At 41.3% G+C, this 21,679-nt stretch overlaps 1 protein-coding gene across 4 annotated transcripts in view; it reads left to right on the forward strand.

Moving 5' to 3' along the window:
- Positions 1-21,679, forward strand: part of CDH20 (cadherin 20) — a 202,917-nt gene that overhangs the window by 142,805 nt on the left and 38,433 nt on the right. For 3 of the 4 annotated variants that reach the window (XM_041739941.1, XM_041739944.1, XM_041739942.1), the window contains exons 2-5: positions 8,941-9,341; positions 17,596-17,890; positions 18,416-18,535; positions 21,024-21,191. In XM_041739941.1, coding sequence (XP_041595875.1) covers positions 9,096-9,341; positions 17,596-17,890; positions 18,416-18,535; positions 21,024-21,191 — 829 coding nt within the window. In that variant the 5' untranslated portion in view covers positions 8,941-9,095. Of the gene's footprint in view, positions 1-8,850; positions 9,342-17,595; positions 17,891-18,415; positions 18,536-21,023; positions 21,192-21,679 lie in introns of those variants that run through there. The other variant, XM_041739943.1, reaches the window with a different exon arrangement.

Consider the following 21,679-nt stretch of genomic DNA (forward strand, 5'->3'; position numbering starts at 1 on the left):
TCTATCATTTTGCTAAAACACATGAACTTTCTCAATGGTAATACCGAGTTCTAGAAGACTGTGGAGCAATTTTCATCAGAGACTTCTATACATAGCCAAACTCAACAGAACAAAAAAATTTTATTTTGTTGTTGGTTTTGGTTTTTTGGGTTTTTTTGTTTGTTTGTTTTGTTTTAAGATTTTCCTTATTTACTCATGAGAGACACAGAGAGAGAGAGAGAGAGAGAGAGAGAGGCAGAGACATAGGCAGAGGGAAAGCAGGCTCCATGAAGGGAGCCTGCCATGGGACTCAATCCCGGGTCTCCAGGATCAGGCCCAGGACTGAAGGCAACGCTAAACCGCTGAGCCACCCGGGCTGCCCTCAGTAGAATAAAAACATTTTAAAAGGAAATGTAAATATGGTCATGCGGTGAAGACTGGACTGATAGGATCTAGGTTCAAGAAGGAGGGGGCTGTCAAAGCATTGTTGACCTTGAAAAGAATTATAGAAATCTTCTCATATCAGCCCCTTTCCCCCTGAATTAAAGAGATAAAAAAGCTAAACCATCAGAGATAACTTTGTGGCCATATCCCTTTAACTAGACAACTAAAAAACGTCCCAGAATTTTAGACCACTGTCATTTTACAAACCCCAATTCTCTCATAAGGTTTCTTAGCATCTCTACAAAGGATTCCTTAGCTTCATATTAACAACAAATGATGCCAAAGTCTAGAGCACGTGTGACCTATCAGGCTTTATTTTATTTGCTGTCCAAGAACAAAACTATCATGTGTAAAAATCTATTCTTTTCTGGAAATTTTTTGCCTTTATACTGTCTAACTATACATGCCTCTTAATACATTAGTGGTAAGAACAGATATTAAGTATGAGAAAATATTAAACAAAATTAAAAGAATGAGGGCAGAAAGAATAATAATATCAAACTGTTAAATACGTTTTTACAGCTTAAAAACACATTGGCACTCTATTTACTAAACACCTGGGATGTGTCAAATACTGTGCTAAGTATACAGTTGATAGGGATAAAAGACACTATCTGTATCTTCAAGGAGCTTACAATATGGGGAAGAGAGAGGTAAATAATTACAATATCGAATAATTAAGAGCCAACAGAAAATGCAAGAGGTACTGTGAGAAGAGAGATGAGAAGGGGAATACAGAGAAAGTAAAAAAATAAAACAGTAAAATAAATAAAGTAAAACAGTAAAAAAATAAAAAATGATCTATAGTATTAGGTCATGATAATCTTTGACAACACTTTAAACCGTTAATCCTTTAAGCCCTTTGAAGAAGATATCTGAGCCTCAACAAGGTTAAGCAAACACCCAGCATCACACATCGAGGGGCAGAGCCAGAAGTTGTCTTAAGCCAAAATGTCCTGAGTCCAAATTCTGTATCATTTTCCAAAAGAGGGGTGTTTTTTTTTTGAAAACAGATATTAGAAGTTTTTTCCTTTAACAGAAAAAATAAATAAACATCACTGTGATTTTTTGTTTTCTTTTGTTTTTGTTTGTTTGATTTTTCTTTTGCTTTACCAGGAGTTTTTCTTTTCCTTGGACAGAGTATCCAGTTGTCCTCTATGTATACAATCCTTACACGTTAGAAAAATGAAAGCTGGGCAGCCCTGGTGGTGCAGCGGTTTAGCGCCGCCTGCAGCCTGGGGTGTGATCCTGGGGACCCTGGATCAAGTCCCCACATCGGGCTCCCTGCATGGAGCCTGCTTCTCCCTCTGCCTGTTCCTCTGCCCCCCCTCTCTCTCTGTGTGTCTCTATGAATAAATAAATAAAATTTTTAAAAAAGAAAAATGAAAGCTAAAATACGCATAATTCCAACGTGAGAATGGGTATTGTGTAAAGGGAACATCTGGGAGGTGACAGGTCAAAAGGTCCAGATCAGTTTCACCAAGTTGGCTGTAGGAAGCCACCTGGAGCAGGTCCAGCCCTGGGTCAGGAGCAGGGGGCCTGGATGCAATGTGTGCTCTGGAAGCAGTCAGAACCGCTCTCAGGGAGAGGATGCAGATCACATTCTTTATGTCCAAAGCTGCTTTAAGGTTTTGGACTAAAAAGAGAAGGAAAGTTCTTGCCTCTTTAAATATCAGGCATGGAAGGATGAATTTTTTATTCCTAAATCTAGAACTAAATTTATTACCTTGCCTCTAATGAATGCCTGCTTCCAATTTCCAGCCATAATCTAAGCACAAACCTTCCTGTCATTGTTTCATTAGCCTCCCAACCCCCGTACCCACATTCCTGCACATCGATTCAGTTTCCCAATGATGGGGACTCTGTGTCCTCAGGGGTCAGACTCCTCGCCAATCCTTCTCCTACCCCCGGAGTCCTGGTCAAAGTTTTCTTTCCTGGTTCCCCTGGACTCTCCACTGACTCTCCCACTGGCTCTCTGCTACAGTCCAGCAACGTTACTCAACAGTGACTGGACTGGCTCGTTTGCATGCTCAAAAACCTTTCATTGCTCACTATGAACAACTAGATTCAAAATACTTCAGCCTAGCAACATTCATAGCTCCTAGCTACTGTTTTCTGCCTGTCTTTCCTGCCCCATCTCTCACTACTCTATTGAATGGGCCCCATTCTCCACTCAATTTCAAGTATTTTTCTCCTGACAGGGCTTGCATTTGCTTTCACTTGGAAGGTCCTCCTTTCCATCTTTCAAGGTTTAGTTCATATGCTACCTTAAACTCTTCCTTCCCGACAGAAATTATTGCCCCCTCTCCTGACCTGGCCTAGCACTGCTTTTAGGGGTCTGGCAGGCATCATCACCATCAGATCCATGTCATGGTGAGTCACATACGAAAAATGCCATAGTTACTCCTGAGGAAGAATCCAAGTTCACCCGTTCACTCTCCCCATAGCATCTGCCAAGAGTCCTAATGTCAACACTCACATCATGGCCAATTTAAGGAGCTGCAAAAAGATGTGCCAATCAGCTCTGGTGAGAGCTGGTGGGATCCTAGGAGCCATCCCAGCACACCACTACTGGTTTGTCTTTGTGTCAAAGGGGAAAAGTATACCTTTTCCTGGAATTCTTGCAAAGACTTAATAATAAAGGTACAGGACTTAACAAAGGCTGGCATCAAGTGAACACTCCATGCTAGTACTTCCGCCGTCACTGCTTGTTATTCCTGCTGCTACAACACTGTCATCACTGCCACTAGTGATGCCATAATGCCTACTCCTATTACTATTTCTACTACCAGCTTTAATGGCAGTATCTCCCCCACTACACTGTAAACTCTTTGAGAGAGGAAAAGAGAACTAACATGGATTAAGCACCTACTGTTTTTCAAACACAAGGCCATTGCCCAAATACCATGCTAAGAGCTTCATGGATATTTTCCCACTTAATTCTGACAATCATCCTGTGAGACTCTATAATTATCTCTAGTTTGCACATGACAAACAGACTGAAAGAGTGTAAGTCACTGGCTCAAGATTGCACAGATAAAAAGTGGTAGGGCTAAAACTGGAACTCTATTTCATTTGGTTTCACAAACTACTATTGATTAAGCATATCTGGTGCTCATGTATTTATCAAATTAATACATTAAGTCTTAATTTTAGACAACAAACTGACTTTTGCCAAAAACTCTTCTTCCTATGGTTTAACCATTATGGTCCAGGAAAGACTACTGATTTGTCCTATTTCCCTAAAATTCTGTACAAAGACAAAGGTATAAGAAAAGCAATGAGTAGGAATTATTTGCAACTCCAAAGAAGAACTTTAGCCAGATAATTACTTAATTTAAAACACACACTTTTTAAAAATGAACAAGTGCAAATTTAGTGCAATTATAAATGCCACGTAAGACTAGAAATCAGGGAACATGTGAGACAACTCTGAAAAATCAAAATTGATCATTCTTGTCTAACTGGAGTCAAAGAAATTGCCCATGGACCGAACTGTACTTTCATTAGCTTGATTAAAAGTGAAAGCCAGAGGAAGCATAAAGTAGGTCAAAAACTTCCTGACTCCTTTAGGATTAAAACATGTACTAGATACTAAGTGTGCGTGAAAGGATCCGTAAGAATCTATTTGCCATTCTTGGAAGATATGGAAGAAGAAAGGGCATCCTCAAATGGAAAAATTAATTACAATAGGAATGAAACCACAGAGGAATTGGGCATGAACTCTAGTGAAAGGATTTCTAAAGTGGAAATGCCTCTATTCGGGACCTGAGCTGGGGAGTTTATAGCCAGAGAGTCAGTGTATATGTAGGATGCACGAGGCAGTTTTTATTATGGGCCTGATCAGGTTTTTCAAAGCCAGCTCCTAATCATATAATTCATAATTTCTCCCATTTTTTTTTGTTCTACTCTTCACCCAGATACTATTCCTAAACTCCATTCAGCCACCCTGCACCTCCCCCTCAGGTATGTCACAGCCCCACGCTTCCATATTTGAACTTCTTAAAAGCATTCCCGCTCATCAACTAGTTCCGTTGTGGGAAAGAAAAGGAGAGAAAGAATAAGTGGTGAGAGAAGGAAGATTTCAGAGATAATAATAGCAGAGTGATCATTTTAACAGCTGTAGCCTTAGGCTCAGGGTTTCCAGTTTTTGAGGAACCAGGAGAAGTGGGGGTTCATAGAAATATAAGAAAATCAGAATAAGTGAAAGTGATGACCACCTTTTTGAACAAATCCCCGTGGAAATTAGTATGCTTTGTTTTTCTTCTGCTGCTCAATTAAAAAAAAAAGGCAATACCATAACTCCTCAATTCTAGACACACTATTAATTTATTAATAGCCTCTCTGAGGAGGGGGGGAGGAAATATGACCACATTAAATGTACACACTGACTCTAAACTGTATCCATTTCAGAAATGCTAACTTTGGGGTTGGGGACTATGTCATGAGGCAGGTAAGGTATGGAGCAGGGGAGTGGAAGGAAAAGAAAAACCCAAATCCAAGAAATCTAGTACTTGGACAACCTCTTCTGGCTCTGGAGAGGGTCAGTCACCTCCACAGATTGGCAGCTTTGCATAGGCTGGTATATTGCTTCTGTTTCACTTAATGACCACCCAGGAGGAAACAGAGGATGGCACATCTATAGTAAATAAAAAAAGACTTCAGGTCAGAGAATGTCTCATCTTTCTCAGACTACAACACCAGAGTAGACACCCTTTCCAAAACACATCTACGGTGGTGGGTGGACTTGGGTCAGCCAAGGCATTCACACCCAGACGCAGAACGAAAATATCTCCTTTATAGGATTCCGCAGTGGGAATCTTATTGTTTGTGAAGTGTACATATTCAAAGACATCATCACCATCATATGAATTTTTCACTCCAATTTATACCACAACCACCTGCTTTTTGTTCTCTCTGGGTTCTATATTCTATACTGAAGAATTGGGACTCCTAAATAAAATATGTTTGCTCATATTTCTCAAGTGAGACCCTTGATTGAAAGGCAAGATAGCATCGTGACCCTGGGACGCGTTCTGATTTAATGTTGCTGAACGTCCTGGTTCTATAAAGTAAAAGTGATAGCTTAAGAAGTTTAGCTCCCCAAAACCACACCACTGTCTGTATTTACCTCTTAAAGCCAATCAAAAAATTAAAACACCTTCCCTCCAGAGGGGGAGTCAGCAGCAAAGGCAACTGACTTTCTGCTTCTACAGAAATGTCTTTTGAGCTTTACTGAGTAGTACTTCCATTAACCATGAAAAGCTCAAGAAAATGCGAATAATGGAAAAAGAAATCAGAGGGAGACCATAAAAGCCCAGTTCATTTCAAGGAGAAAGTGGTAACCATCCCTTCCCCCTACATTTTAAATATCACAACGAATTTAAGTAATGAAATAAACAATTCACCAAAAGCACACTTTATCTACAACTTTAATTTCTTCCTACTGTGTTCATTACCAGGCTGTTTGCTTTCTTCAGGCAGGATGGGGGAAAAACTTTTAAAAGACTCATTTAACACAGAAGTCAATTTCCACTAATGTATTCTTTGTGTGGCATATGTGGTCTTTCAAAGCAGATCTATACATACAAATACACATACATTAGTCTCTTCCTTGACAAGAATGACAGAAATGAACCCACCTTCAAACATCATCACTACGATTAGCCCGTAGGAAAGACACAAACGAGAACCATATTTTTTATAACGCATCAAAGCTGTTAGTATTTCTGATAGAACTGACTTCCCCGCACTTGCATAAACAGTCCTAATTGTGAAAAGAATAATGTACCTTTTGTATAACCCAGAGTTTACTTTCTGAAAAGTTAGGCAGGGAGGATTTTTTCATGCATTCTGCCCCGAGGAAGCAGGAATAAAGTGCTTCCCCCATCAACTATAGCTATCAGGTTATTTAACACAGTAAGAGTTTACAGGTGCTGCGGGCTCTGATATTTGCTGTTTGTGAGGGGGGGAATGTGAGAGGGGCACCCAGACCACCTGAGCTTTCACAGGAATACCAAGGGCTCCACAGATCCTAAACAGCCAAAAGCCACTCTCGTCTGTGTTTGGCGAAAGGCTTTACACTCGTGTGTAGGAGGCCAAAGTGGGCAGGAGACAGAGATGAAAGCTCAGGCAGCTGCACCACCTACAAAATATTCATCACAAAGATTCCAAAGAACATCTTTTTTTTTCCCCCTGGCGCTCTTCAGATCACACTGAGGTAAAGACAGGGGGTTTTAATTGGCAAGAATGCGTGTCTAGTTTGTGAGAGATGAGAGAATATAAGGGACAGGATTTAAAATCCCTCAAAATGGCCTCAAATCTTATTTGAATTGTCCAGAAAATTTAGCCAGTACAAGCAGGAAAGGAGACATCTGCACACCCCCACACCCAAACATGTGGGCACCTAAGCACTCAGAACCCGACAGTGAGATGCTAAAAGTAGCCAGAGAATATATGACATAGTTGAAAAATAATGCTTAGGCAAAAGGCACGCATGTGAAACACAGATGTGGAAGGAAATATATTAAATAAAGTATATATATTGAGTTTTAGCTTTGATAAATGCAATCCGAAAAGAGAATTTTTCTCTATTCTACAGAATTTTCTAACTAGTAGTTCTTCATTAAGTTCACTTCTACAGGAAAAAAAAATGTGGTTATTACAAAATTAGGCTAGGCCAGAATCGAATACTCCAGAGTACTTATCCTAGATGCAGAAATCTGTGAAATGATATATATACATTAGGCCCTTCCAGAATGGTGGTCCAAACAGTGCCCACGAAACATGGTGTGGGCTCGGCTTTATCATTTTTACACACAACTCAGCTAACTTCTCCTTGCGTGGCTGGCACCTCAGCCATTTACAGTCCATCTTCTAAGTCCCAAGAACAGCATAGCTGTTTCTCACCAATCTTTTTAATTAATCCATCTCCCTGGGTTAAGACTCCTTCTTCCAGAACATCTCTTCCTAGACAGGGATCAGAGAAACATGAGCTGGGTTTTTGTCTATTGGTCCAAAGAGGAAAACCACTAATACTTGGTACCTGACCCTCTGGAACACCATTGTTCTTTATTAACAAACACATCACCCTAAATAAGGCACACTTAGCTCCCTTTTACTTACCAGTCAATCCACATTTAAGAGCTAGAACTTGAGGCACAGCCTCCCCATTCAGTTACAGAAAATCTTTAGTCTCCCCCAGCTTGTCGTCTTTATTAGTTCTCACTGAAGGGATTTCTCGCACAGAAATGAAATGGCATATTGTGTGAAATGATTATAAGATCTCTTTTTTAATTCTTTTGTTCATTTCAATAGTGGGTATTTGAGAGGACGCTAAAACGAGTTCTGGTGGCGACAGGTAGAAGGTGGTAATTCAGATGCCATCAAAGCATTCACTTTAAACCACTTGTAGAAATGGAGCATTATTTAGTTGCATGGGTCTGAAATCCCCAAACACACATTGTTCTGAGACGATGACAGCAGTTCTCTACATTAACAGTGAAAATATTAAGCCCACAGAAGCCATTTTGGTTGTTTTGACAGAGTGGTGGGAGTGATGTGCCGTTTCATTATGCCTCGCCAAAGTAAAGGAAGAAAAGGTGGATGAGGTCACAGCCCAGGAGTGAGGTCACCAGCTAATCTGCCTTCATAGCAACAAAAGAAGTTTGACTGATGAAAAGGTGTCCCCAGGGTAGAAGTCAACATCCTTTTGTCTAAATGAGTCTTTCAGATCAGGAAAAAAAAAAAAAAAAAACCGTGTTGGCTTGCCTCTCTTCACATGCCCTCAGTAGCATGTGACTAACAGCACTTTAAAGTCTGTTGTGAGTGATACAATGATTAACTGACCACTCAAATTCTAGAAAGGTTACATTAGCAGCCCCTCTCAGAGCTTCAGAGCCAAAGCAGTAGAGTGTGACACTCAAATTCTACCAGGAGCTCAGAGAATGATTAAAGTCCGAAGTGATCTGTGGCTACTTATAAATGAAGTCTGAGCTTTCTAATATTATCAATAACACAGGGTAGACACAAGATAACTGTAGGTGGCAAAAAAGATAGTTAGATTTGCTTTTGGCTTTTTTAATGAGCCAAGAAAAGCGGTTGGGCTAATGAAAATATTAGTTATTCGCTATAAATTTTGGAAATGAAGGCTGTTTTTAAGAGTTTAGGAGGCTGTCTGACCATAAATATTTCAAAGAGCACACTATTAATTCAAGCCAATCAATAATACAGCATAAACCCTCCAGCTATGTTATCAATGAGAAGAAATTTATTCACCAGTTTTATTCCCGCTGAAATCCATATCCAAAGGTTTGGGACTGATTACAGCAAGATAAGTTGTCTTCTTTTTATTAAAATATTATTTGTTACTCAAACATTTCTAAAGCAATAACATGTTATGACTCTTTAATTCGCTGAGTAGAGAACTGGATATTTACTGACATTTCTTGAAAACTTGCTATAAGCCCACAGGAGAGAATCTGACATCATCACAGTGTGTTCTCCTTAACTTGACAGGAAGTCAACTTCAAGCAGATTGACTTGAATCGAGATCTCATATGAGAAGCGTTAAGTGTCCGGTAAACCGCATTAGTATTTTTTTACTTGGAAAACACTCAAGTTCCAGTGGCTTTATCATCTTGTACTTTACTTTCTGAAAACCTGGCAATCCCATGTGGACTCCTGGTAGAATGAGCAATGCAAAGAGCTGGCTGGGACTTGGCATGTCCTTGTACTTCTGGGGATTGATGGACCTTACGACCACTGTTCTCTCGGGCACACCAACACCACCAGGCAAATTAGAAGCGCTCCTGCCAGACAAGCCACAGTCACACTTGCGGATAAAGAGGAGCTGGGTTTGGAACCAGTTTTTTGTTCTGGAAGAGTATACTGGAACTGACCCTTTGTATGTCGGCAAGGTAAGAATGGCCATGTAGACACATTATCAGAATATCGAATATTGAAAGGGAAAACGACATGAACTGAATATGAGAGGTCACCTAGCCTGTGTTTGAGTCCTGAGAGCAATTTTAACTAGCGGTATGTTACTTGACAGCTAGGTGAAATCTAATTTTGGCTTTGTCAGATACCAGTCAGAAACGGAAAGATTTCTCTCCTTGTTCAAATCTCTGTTCTAAGTGGGAGAAAACAAGGAATTGGATTTTGAAGGAAAAGCCTGGGACCTTGCAACAGCCAAGAGAGTCCCAAAAGAGGCAGTGGCAGCAGCCTGGAAAATAACAGGATGGGGAAGAAAGAAACTGGGAAATGCAAAGAGGGAAGTAGAGGGTTTTTCCTTTTGTTTTGTTTTTGTTAAAAGCATTTCCACAGGTATTGCCTGGGGCCTAAATTTATTGGGAAAAAATGATATATATACATTATATATATATAATTCTTCATTTCAGAAGATCCTAGCATGTGCTTTAGAATAGTTGGAGACAATCAATGAATATATTTATAAACTTTATACTCAAATTCCCTTGATTTATCTATCATCATTTCATTTTTAATCCAGGCTTTCTCCTGTGTTTACTTTATTTGGATGTTAATCAGAGACCATTTTGTGAAAGCAACCAAGTGAGAGAAAATGGGAAACAAGGACCTAATTAGAAAATAAATAATTCATTCAAATGATAACTTAAACACTTGTTTAGCACAGCTAAGAATGTGGGTTTCAGAGTCAAACATATGTGGGTTCAAAACCTGGCTTTGCCAAGCGCTTCTAGAATGACTCTGGATAGGACTTGAAGCCCCGTTAGCCTGTTTCCTCAGACATCAAACCAGATTAACAAGAGAACAACTTCTCAAGAGTTACCTGCAAAAGCTCCTTCCTCAACTCCTACCCACTTCTGAATCAGACCTGACTTCTCTGCCCACTGCATTAAAGCCATGTTTTTTCAGCGCTGCCAAGGGCCTCCCAACTACCAAATCTAATGGTTCATTTTATGGAACTGCTCAACAGCCTCAGACACTGCTGACCAGTCCCTCCTTCCTGACTCACTTTCCTCTCTGCCTCATGACCTTCACAATCCTGTTTTTCCCTCCTTCCTTCTCAGCCTCTTTGCTGGTCCTCTCCCTCCACACGACCCCATTTGTTAGTGGTCCAGTTTGTCAACTTTGCCCCAGGCCTCTTCTCTACCCACATTCATTCTCTCTGGATGGATTTGCCATCCTCATAGTTTTAAACGCCACCTCTAAATCCACGAATCCAAAGCCTCCACCTCTGGCTCAGGTCATTTGTCTGAGCTCCAGACTCATAAACCCTATTGCATATGGGTTGACCACTCCACACTTATGACCCAAAGCCCTCCCAAATGTAGCATATCCAGTAAGGAATTCTTGGTTTTCCTCCCAAACTGAGTCTGCCCCCGTCTTCCCTATGTTACTAGCATGGCCACCACACAGTTTCTAAAACCAGAGACAAGGTGGTCATTCTTCCCTTTCTTGGCCGCTCCCCCAAATTCTCTCCACCTGCAAATTGTTAGTCCTTTGCAAAATACATCCCAAATCCTTCATTTCTCCACCTCTACTTCCACTGTTATGTCTCACCTGGGCAAACACCTGGACCAATTTCTGTACTTCTACCCACACTTTCTTCCAATCCATTCTCCACACATGAGAGCCAGACCATGTCACTCTGCTTACACCCTACAATGTCCTCCCACTGTACTTTGAGTCACCCAGACTCCTCCTCACCCAGCTCCCAAGGTTTCCTCGCTGACCTAGCCTGCCTCCTGGCCTCCCACTACATCGCAACCCACCCTTTCTTTCCCTTGCTCTCTCGTGTTTCAGGGACATAGCCTCCTGGCAATTTCCCACAACAATTTCCCACATCAGACCAAGCTTTGCCTGATTGTTCCCCCATAATAAAATATTCTTCCTCTGGCTTCTCTCATGGTTGGCTTCTCCCCACTCTTCAGGGCTCACTCTGAATCTAAGTCTTCCTTGACCATTCCCTAAAATAGGCTTCTCTGTTAGACTCTCTCATGACCTTTATTTTTTTCAGAGCTCTATTCACAACCTACAATATCTAATTCATTTATTTACATGAGTCTTGTCTGAAGCCTTGGCCTAGACTATAAGCTCAGTGAGGGCATAGACAGAGCTCCCATTTTATCCCCAAGGCCTAACCCAGCACCTGTCACATAGAAGATGCTCAAAAAAGATATTTAATAAGTGGATGCCTCATGGCATAGTAAGGATTAAATAAGGTAATACATGCAAAGTGTTTAGCCCAGTACTTGGTCCAGAGTAAGATTTTAATAATCATTACTCTGTAATAGTGGTAGTGATGGTGGTAGTGATAGTAGTGGTAATAGTGGTAGATAGGGATTGTGTTTGGAAATCAGCAGCTCAGTAATATTTAGTTATTATCATAACATAATGCGGCTGCAAATCTCTTAGCCTCAAAATCTGTGACTTCTCTTTGACTTCCTCCTTTCCTTCTCTCCTTCCCTCACGCAAATCCAGTCACCACAACCTGTCAATATCCCCTTGCCAGTTTCACTCAGATTCACCTTATCCTCTCCAGGCTCTGTCATTACTGTGGTCCCTCTGTTCTTCATGATTAGATTAACTGAGCAGCCACTGCTCATCTCCCTGTAGAGAATCTTCCCAGTCCTCCCCCAGGACTCAACACTTTCATCTCCTTGAAGCACCCTTTCCATCATGTCACTCCTCTGATTAAGAAAGCATTGTAGCTCCAATGCTTATCAGAGCTCTTAGCATATAGTTCAAGGGCTTGCAGAAAATGAGTCCTCCTCCCTTATCCAGCCCTCCGCCTACAGATTTCTCAACCTTACTGGTCCTGACACACATACCATGTTTGTCCCTACCACAGACATGTACCCATGCTACTGCGCTGTCCAGGACACACCATCACTGCCTCTCTGTTCAAACACATTCCAATTTCCCAGGGCCTCAGCTCAAAAGCCACTTCCGTCATGAAACACATCTTCTATCCGTTCAAAGTTCCAAAGACTTGTAGCTACTCATCATTTGTAAAATATTTCTTCCAACTAGACATACATGGCTACTACTAAAATAAGTTTCATGAAATACATTTGAATTCAGTAACTGCTTTGCAGGCTTGTACAATCTAGAGCCCTCTTCCCCTCTCCTAAGGATAGAAGTTGAGATGCCATCCTTAGCCTTCCCTACACCTCCCCAACACTGAGTACCAGCATAGGGTTGGATATACAACACTGCAGAAAGGCGAAGGTATCTAACATTTTACTGGGCTACTATAGGACTATGTGTCAGTCACAGTCATACAGAACAGATTGTAGAATCATCACAACAGTCATGTGAGGTAAGTGTGATTCACCACTTGTAGATAATTAGCCTACGGGACACAGCTCACAGAAGTTAAGCTTATTGCCCAAAGTTACAAAGAAAGTAAGAGGAAATCTGACTCTGTAGCCATGGGCTTTCCTTTTCATTGCCCTGAGACTTAGTCCCAAGTACACGGAAGAGTCAATGGTATTAGGGCAACAGGAATCCAAACAAACCTGACTGCTTCCCAATGCTGGGAATACACTCATGATTAGTGCCCACCCTTTCCTAATCACCCAAACCCAGGACAGAGAACACCTCTTGCATCTCTACAGTCATCTTGTTCAGCCAACACTGTGCAGCCAGTGAAGTTGGGTGTTACTCCACATTATATATTCACTGACCCAGGCACTTTCCCTCCTTACTTTGTTTTGAAAGAGAATTCATCCACCTTTCATTCCCTCTCCCAGGGGCATTTAGCTTTTCACCTTGAGCTCTGGAGAATGTCTGTTTAGAGAGCCTGCCTGTGTATTTGCTTATTTCAGAAGGAGTATGGCAACAATTATCAGATGTAATTGGTATGGCCTTATAAAATCCACACTGGGCTTTCCGGGGACAAAGCCATGTCGAGTTAAAGCTAGATTATATTGACATATGCAAAGAGTGGGATGCAGAGAGCTTGTGCTTCCGGCACGAAGCTGTGGTTCCAAGGCATGCTGAGGTTAACAGCTACACGGAAGCTTCCTAACCACAAAGTCTAAGCACTACCACACTCTGGAATCATACAGCACATTATGGAAGATGGCAAAAAAAAAAAAAAAGAGTGAAAATCACTCTTGTTTTTAAAATCTTAAATATTAAGATTTTTCATAATTTACCTGGACTTCCCATCATTCACTATTCCTCTGGCTGAAGATCTTATTAACTAAAGCATTAGTAAGGTAAGTAGGATATCCACCTGTCTTATTATATTTTGGGGGAAACAACATTTTCCCAAGATGGACATAACCATGTGCTGCCAACTCCATTCCAAGCTCCTTACCTTCTTCTGAAGAGCTGATAGTCAGTGTTAGTTGAATTAAACATAGATAGATATAAAACACATTTTTATTACACTGCCAATTTGCTTGGTGACTTAGGGAAACCTACCATTGTGTCCTGTTTGCAATTGTTGTAACTAAATGTGTGTTCTGGGCTGGCAAACCCTAATATTAGATGCACACTACCATCAACGAGTAACTTACTCGTTACTAAGCTCGTGTCTCTCAGCCCTTTGTTCACCTTCCCACACTCCCTGTAGTGATGTCAGTCACTGGGACTCTGCAGTCCATGGTGTCTTCTTTTCCAAACAGCTCCCCACCAGGTTCTGATAGCAGAATGTACTAGAGGGAGAATCAGAGGCAGGAAGAGGGAGAAGGGACTTTGTCCCTTTTCCCAAGCCCGCAGGGGTTTCAGTTTCTGGATCCTCCCTGTACTCTGAGCACCAGCCTCATCACACCCCCTCAGAAAGATGAACACAACGAGATGACAGCCCCTTCTCAGCAGTCTAGATCTGAAGTCTGAGAGATGTAGGTGCTGGGGGAACCTCTCCCAACTCCTTAAGCTCCAGCCCCAGGTGACACGACTCCCTCCTCAAAGGCCTCAGGCCTAGCCTCCTCCAAACACCCAGATTCCAGGAGCCCCAACTGTTGCCTTCTGCCCAAGCCAGAGAGATACTAGCTATTTCCTGGAGTTTCTAACACTCCAAAATTTCAGTGTTCCTTTTTTCGCCTTTTTAATTCTCCATATTAAATTCGTTTTGCTGAAATAACTGGTTTAGGTTTTGCTCCCTGACTGGATCCTGAAACGATACAATTCTATTCCTCAGAAAACAGTTCTGCATAAAGCAGATTCCGGTCATGTCCATAGCTGGTTCCCATTTGTTTCTGGTCGTAAGAAGCCCATCATGCTTCTCTGGGGATGTCCTCTCGCCCCCTCTTCCCTCCCTTCTCTCCTTCTTACACCCACACTCACAAATACACACACAAAAGCTATCTGCAAGATGCTTGCTAGCTTTTTTAAAACAAAGGGAACATTTGACAAAAAGCTTTAACCCTATTCCTATACCCTACGTCACTCATTCCATACAATTTTATTGAGCATTTGCTACATGTGAAAACCCACACGAACATGAAAGCCACAGGGTTCCTGCCTTCAAGGAACTTACTATCCAGAAAGTTCCTCAAATTCTTCTCCCAATACAGACAAAAACAAAGACAAGAGATCTGATCAGCCCAGGCTCTACTGACTTCGGCAGCCAGATGGCTCCTGAGGAACCAGAACCTCTATAGCAGCAGCGATTTTATTAGCCTTCTAACTTATGCACTCTCCAAGTCTGGCCTATGATGACAGCAAGCACATTTAGTTTTTTTGAGGACCACAGGACAAAATCTTTTAGATAATAAATAGAATACCTCAAAACAGTCCTGAGGGGATCCCTGGGTGGCTCAGTGGTTTGGCACCTGCCTTTGGCCCAGGGCACAATCCTGGAGTCCCGGGATCGAGTCCTGCGTCGGGCTCCCGGCATGGAGCCTGCTTCTCCCTCCTCCTGTGTCTCTGCCTCTCTCTCTCTCTCTATCATAAACAAATAAATAAATCTTTAAAAAAAAAGTCCTGAGTACTTTCTTTACGTCAGCTTCTATTCTTTTTATTCCCCCTAAATAATCTGCCATGCCCTAAATGAACCTATTTCATTCTAAGTAAAAGTTCTATGCCATGTGCCTTAGGATTACATGTCTTACATGGATAAATACACAGCAATTTTTTTTAACTAAAAAAAAAAAAAATCCTGGGGCCCCAGGGCAGCTCGGGCAGTTGAGCATCTGACACATTTTTGGCTCAGGTCGTGATCTCATGGGTCATGAGATCGAGTCCTGCCAGCTCCAAGTTCAGCGAGGTGTCAGCTTGAGATCCTCTCCCTCTGCCTTCCCTCCCCTGCTCCCTCCCCTGCACACACTCTCTCTCAAATAAATACATAAATCTTTCTTCAAAAAATCCTGAGCTGCTTCTCCTCCTCCTCCCAATTCCATTCCTTTGTCTGGAAACACAGCTCCAAATGGAATGGATTTTCCTTTCTTTGTGACCAGGTCCCAATAAAATGGCTTTCTATTCTACACAATAAAAGCTGGGCACCTCTGGGTTTTTTTAACTGGATAAATAGAAGATTTAGATTACAAAAAAAATAATAATACTATATACAGAATGAGGAAATGTGAGAATTTCATATTTTAAATAGAATTCTTTAGGTAGAAAAAAAAAATCCACAGCTATTTTCTCGGTCAGTTTTAATTCTCTTATTTCTCCTCTCTAGATAAGACACAGCTGAATTCCTCTAGGCAGCAAAATCGCTACCTGCGTGATTTGGCCATGAGTCAATGTGAGATCAACTGAAAGCCAGCCACAACCTCCAAAACCCATCCTTGTCTGAGGATGTTGTGAATACATTTTCAGGTGTCCTCTCGGAGTCTGTGCCATTTAATCCTCAGAGTAACACTGTCCTAGCAATGCTTCAGGCAGTCTTCTGCAGCTTTCACCATTATACCATGCATAATAAAAAAGCCAACAGGTTGTTTGTACCATCTCTGCTACACTCCTGAAGGGTTGAAGGGAGCAGAGAAGAGATGGGCATGTTAATACCCCTTTCTTTATGGACGGGCATGTTAATACCCCTTTCTTTATGCATATCATCATCATTATTATCATCATCATAATCGGCCCCATTTATACTGTTCCTATTATGGGAGAGACGCTGTACTAGGTGCTTTACATACATTAATTTCTAATGATCCCAACAACCCTTCAAAGTAAGTATTAATGGTGTTCTCCACATTTATAAGATCAGAAATTTGAGAGTAATAAACATTCAATACTTTGTCAAAGGCCCTCAATTTATAACTGACATTGCATTGTAGGCCAGATACATCTGTCCCACTAACCTAAGCCTAACACTGGTTACCTGTTCTGTAAACGAAACTCTGAACTATGCAAAGCGCTAAAACCCACTTTAGAGAGAAACTGTTACTTATTTGATGAAAAAAAATTTCAGGATTCTTGCCATAGAACATTATCTGTAATTAGAGATGCAGAAATGTATTTCTAGGCCTTAAATGGAAATAGTGCCCTGGACTCCTTTTGAGAGTACAACATTCATTACAAAGTAATTTGCAAGAAAATATAGTTGGATGGGCAGATAAAAGCATGTCCCTAACTCAACTATCCACATATATATTTGAGTGATTTCTATTACAAGCCCAGGAACTGGTCCCACCAAAGAGAGATACACTGATGCAAATACCAACAACCAGCCGTTAAATGCATTCTGACACCCGAAACATAGGCACTCATACACAGCCCTACTGAAGGAAATTACTGAATAGGGACCACAGAATCAGAGTTGCAGGAGTCCTTGGAGGTCATTTAACACCCAGTACAGTGGCCATAACCTATTTATTAAGTAGTTCATTAGTTTTTCTCAAATACTTATTTTAAAATGTTAAAGTTTGTCCATATTTTTAAAGTGGAAATGCTAGGCTCCTCATTAGACCTGCTCCTATTTCTCATTTCCAGAACTCCCGTTTTTTATAATTCACAGGGAAAGGAACCTAAAAATATAGTAGTAAGTGCAGGATACTGAATGTGATGTGGAATAAATTTACTTATTCATCAGTCTATATTTGGTCTTTGATACAATCATGTTCAATGTATGTTAATTCTTTGTAGAACAACATTTTAAACATTTGAGTGAAAAACAATTCTTCCTGTTTGAAAGAAGGTCATGAGTTTGGACCAAACTGAAAATCAATCTATTTCCAACACCTGTTCATATCCATAATGAGATTTCAGGGTTTGTTTTTTTTCCCCCAGCTTCATTCAGACATGGATAGGGGAGATGGATCCATCAAATACATCCTCTCAGGAGAAGGTGCAGGTGTCGTGTTTACCATCGACGACACCACTGGAGACATCCATGCCATTCAGAGGCTTGATCGGGAGGAAAGGGCCCAGTACACTTTAAGGGCTCAAGCCCTAGACAGGCGGACAGGCAGACCGATGGAGCCGGAGTCAGAGTTCATCATCAAAATCCAAGACATCAATGACAATGAGCCCAAGTTCCTGGATGGACCTTATGTCGCCACTGTGCCAGAAATGTCACCAGTGGGTAAGGAGGAGAGTCACTGATTCTCACAGACAGCAGTTCTACAGAAGACCCTCCCCTCTTATATATAAAGAAAGAATGTGCAGAACCGCTCACAAATTTTAAAACTGCACCAAAAATGACAACCAAGTCCTTAGGCAGGAAACTTCTTAGACACTGAAATCAGATATACTAAAAAATAATAGTCATAATAAGCCTAGCATTGTTATTCAGCTCTGATTCTTAGTAGAGGATAACAGATAGATAAATGTCTGACTCATAAGGGAGAAGCATTCTGGTATTATCAAAAAGAGCAATGAAGAACCCAAAGGCTGTGTTGTTCTTACTGGTTACTAAGAATTTAAAACACAATAACTCCTATCTCACTAGAGAGGCACAAGTTAGGAGCTATGGAAGCTTGACCTCAAAAAGGGTTCTCCCAAGGAAGCAAAAACAACAATTAGAAATGTTTTAAGATTGCCTATTCAGAATTGCTTCCAGCCTTTAGCAGTTCAACTTGAACAGGTTTCCACCATCTCTCTTCCTCAGGGACCTCAGTTATCCAGGTGACAGCCACAGATGCTGATGATCCAACCTACGGCAACAGTGCCCGGGTAGTGTACAGCATTCTCCAGGGCCAGCCGTATTTCTCTGTGGACTCCAAAACAGGTATTTTATGTATGCCGTCAGAGGCGGTTGCTTTATTCCCTACTAATTCATAACTGCTACTTATGACAAACCCAACTATCCTTTTCAAGGACTCTCTAGGGACTGTATTAGTTCAAGAAGATTGTTACAAGTTTTAGGATTAAGACGGCAAACTAGCACTGCCCTGGTGGGTAAGAGCAGCACTATGTAGAGACAGTGTATGGAGTCTGGCTGGAGAGGCCAAAAGGCCTGCCTATACAAAGGTGCATCCTTACGAGCCTTCAATCACTACTACAGTTGAATTTATTCCCAGGGACTGTCTTTTATCACTCCAAGAAGACCTGAGAGGATTGACATGTTAACGTGGACTCCCTAGAGGACTAGGATCATTGATTTTGGAACTATGAGGAGCCTTAGGGGAATCATTCAGTCCATTACCAGTCACTTAACAGATAAGGAAATTGGGAATTGCAATCTAACAAAGTGCTTCTATTTGTAGATATGTTCCTTGACTTCTGGTCTGATGTTCTTCCCACTGAACCACCCTATACTAAGTAGAGAACACAGTCAGAATAAAGGGATGCTTGGACACAAATACTTTGCTGAAGAGGTAAAGAGTGTAGGGCATGCGATGTGGCCCCCCAAAAGGCAGGTTCTGAGTGGGAAGCTCTCACAGAGAGGACAGCATAAAGAACTGGACGGGCAAGGAGGAATGTGGCAAACAGGAGAAACTGACAGAAGTTTGGTTTTCTCTTTTTGTTTTGTTTCTTTCCAGTTTTACCTGAGAGCTTTGACTTCAGAATTTATGTTTTATCATTACTATCCTGCACTTGTGCCAATCTTCTTTCCTTTTAAAATACTTTCATAGACATTACCATATTGGAGCCTTTCTTATGTACCTGTGAAATACATGGAAGTTACTGTTATTCCCATTTTACATACAAGAAAACTGAAGACCTAAAATGGGGTTAACACTCAAAGTCACCTCTCCATCTAAAAGAGAAAAGATACATTTCTATTAGCAACCTGATAGAATTTTTTTTTTCCCAAAAGTCCTAAGGGAACCAGCCATTCAGAAGACCTAAAATGGGGTTAAAATTGAAAGTCACCTCTCCATCTAAAAGAGAAAAAATACATTTCTATTAGCAACCTGATAGAATTTTTTTCTCCCAAAAGTCCTAAGGGAACCAGCCATTCAGAAAATTATGTCATAAAAGCGGGAAAGTAAGGGAGTGTAAATTAGCAAGAGGAAAGAAAAAAGGTTGCAGTGAGGGACTTCTAGAAAACAGTAACTTTAACAATTCTACAAAAGGGGGGTGGCAGGGTGGGGAGATGCCCACAGGAAAGAAAAACACAGACAGGAAGAGGGTAATGTGTCCTTTATATCCTAAGAGGAACCTTACATTATTTTGACAGCTCCCAGGGGGCATCTTTAGTGTTAAGGTCAAAAATACATGAAAAGGTAGTTATTTCTGTGCCTCTAGGGCATTTTAAAAAGGAAAATGCTGCATATTTCACTTTAGAATGTTGTTACTATAATGCACTATATACAGTATAAGAGTAAACTGGAGACAGGTTTGTGGTTCTCAATCTCTTCTCTTTGCATGCAAAAGGTCTATTTAGCCAAGGGTCATGCTATAAACTTGTAATAAACAAGCCTTTAATCTTTGCCTGGAGTGCAGAGAAGTCAACTTTTCCACGTAGGTGGACTAAAAGGGAGATAAAACATTACAGAAGATCCTTGGCAGGATCAAAACAACACATTTCACTAGATTTTGATTTAGACCCCTCTTCTTGAATGCAACCATATCATCACACTGTGATTCTGCTACTTACTGTCTGAGGGAGTTCCTCCCTTATGCATGTCAAAAATGAACAACTCAACAGAGCAGCTTTAATGTCCCAGCTCATGGAAATCAGTGAAGCACCGAAGTAAGCAGCATATAACAAAACTGAATGAATATATAACAAAAGGAAAATCAAATCAGAATTCTAATCCTGCTTACAGGTACCAGGGAGGCAGGAAAAAAGCAAGACTAGAAGTGAGCTGCCTAAAGAAAAGTCATACACACCACAAGGGCTCTAGGGTCTGAAGAGCGAGCGAGCTGAAAGAGAATTATCTAAAATCACAGATTTGCAGACCTATGGGCTTTGTTTTCAGGACCTGGAGCCCCAGTTTTCTTTGGTACAACAGAGACCCTTGAATTGGGCCCAGACTCCAAGTCCCTAACTCTGTTTGAGAACCACTGCCGCCACCTTCTGTTCTCTGGCAGTAATGTTGCCAAAGAAAATGGGCCCCCAGCTCCTCCTGCTGGAATAATGTTTACTCACAATTTGTTTAAGCGCAGCGCTGTTTTGAAGCTAGAATTCTGACCTCGAGTTTGGGAAAATACAGATGATTTGCATCTCGACTCTAGCTATTTACAAATGCACAAGGGAGAAACCTAGAAGCCAATCCTAAACACTGAATCTGTGGTTTTGTTTTTAAAAAGTCTCTTCTATCCTGCAGGTGTCATTAGGACAGCACTCATGAACATGGACAGAGAAGCCAAAGAATACTATGAAGTGATTATCCAAGCTAAGGACATGGGAGGGCAGCTTGGAGGATTAGCTGGGACCACCACAGTCAACATCACCCTCTCGGATGTCAATGACAACCCACCCCGCTTTCCCCAGAGTGAGTACCCAACCAGAGAACAGATCTAAGGCCAGACAGATGTACCTATTACCAAAGTGGAAGAAAAAGACCAGCCTGAGTTACTCTCTAAGTTCAACTATCCATGGGTCTCCTTCCTATATTTATCACGTAATTCTCACATAACCACTTCTCTTCTGGGTCCCAACATCCCAAAGCACTGGACCAGTGTTTCTCACTTGTTTTCATTATCGCCTCTCTCTGGAGCTCTTTCAGACTTCTTTTTTTCTTGATTGACATACCCGGCACACCACCACATAAAACTAAATTCTAAGGAATAAGATTTTGTTAGGTAGGGCTTAACTTTAGAGGGCCACAAACTACCGTAGCATCTAAGCTTTTTGTTCCTATCTCCCCTGCCCCAAACCGATGTTTGTCCCCTAGGAGACGATACTGGCCTGCTGAGAACACACATACAGACCAAGCCAAACTGGAGGTGAATACAGAGTGGCCCACATCTGACTACCTTA

The sequence above is a fragment of the Vulpes lagopus genome, chromosome 24 (assembly GCF_018345385.1).
Source record: "Vulpes lagopus strain Blue_001 chromosome 24, ASM1834538v1, whole genome shotgun sequence".
In the NCBI taxonomy this organism is placed as follows: Eukaryota; Metazoa; Chordata; class Mammalia; order Carnivora; family Canidae; genus Vulpes; species Vulpes lagopus.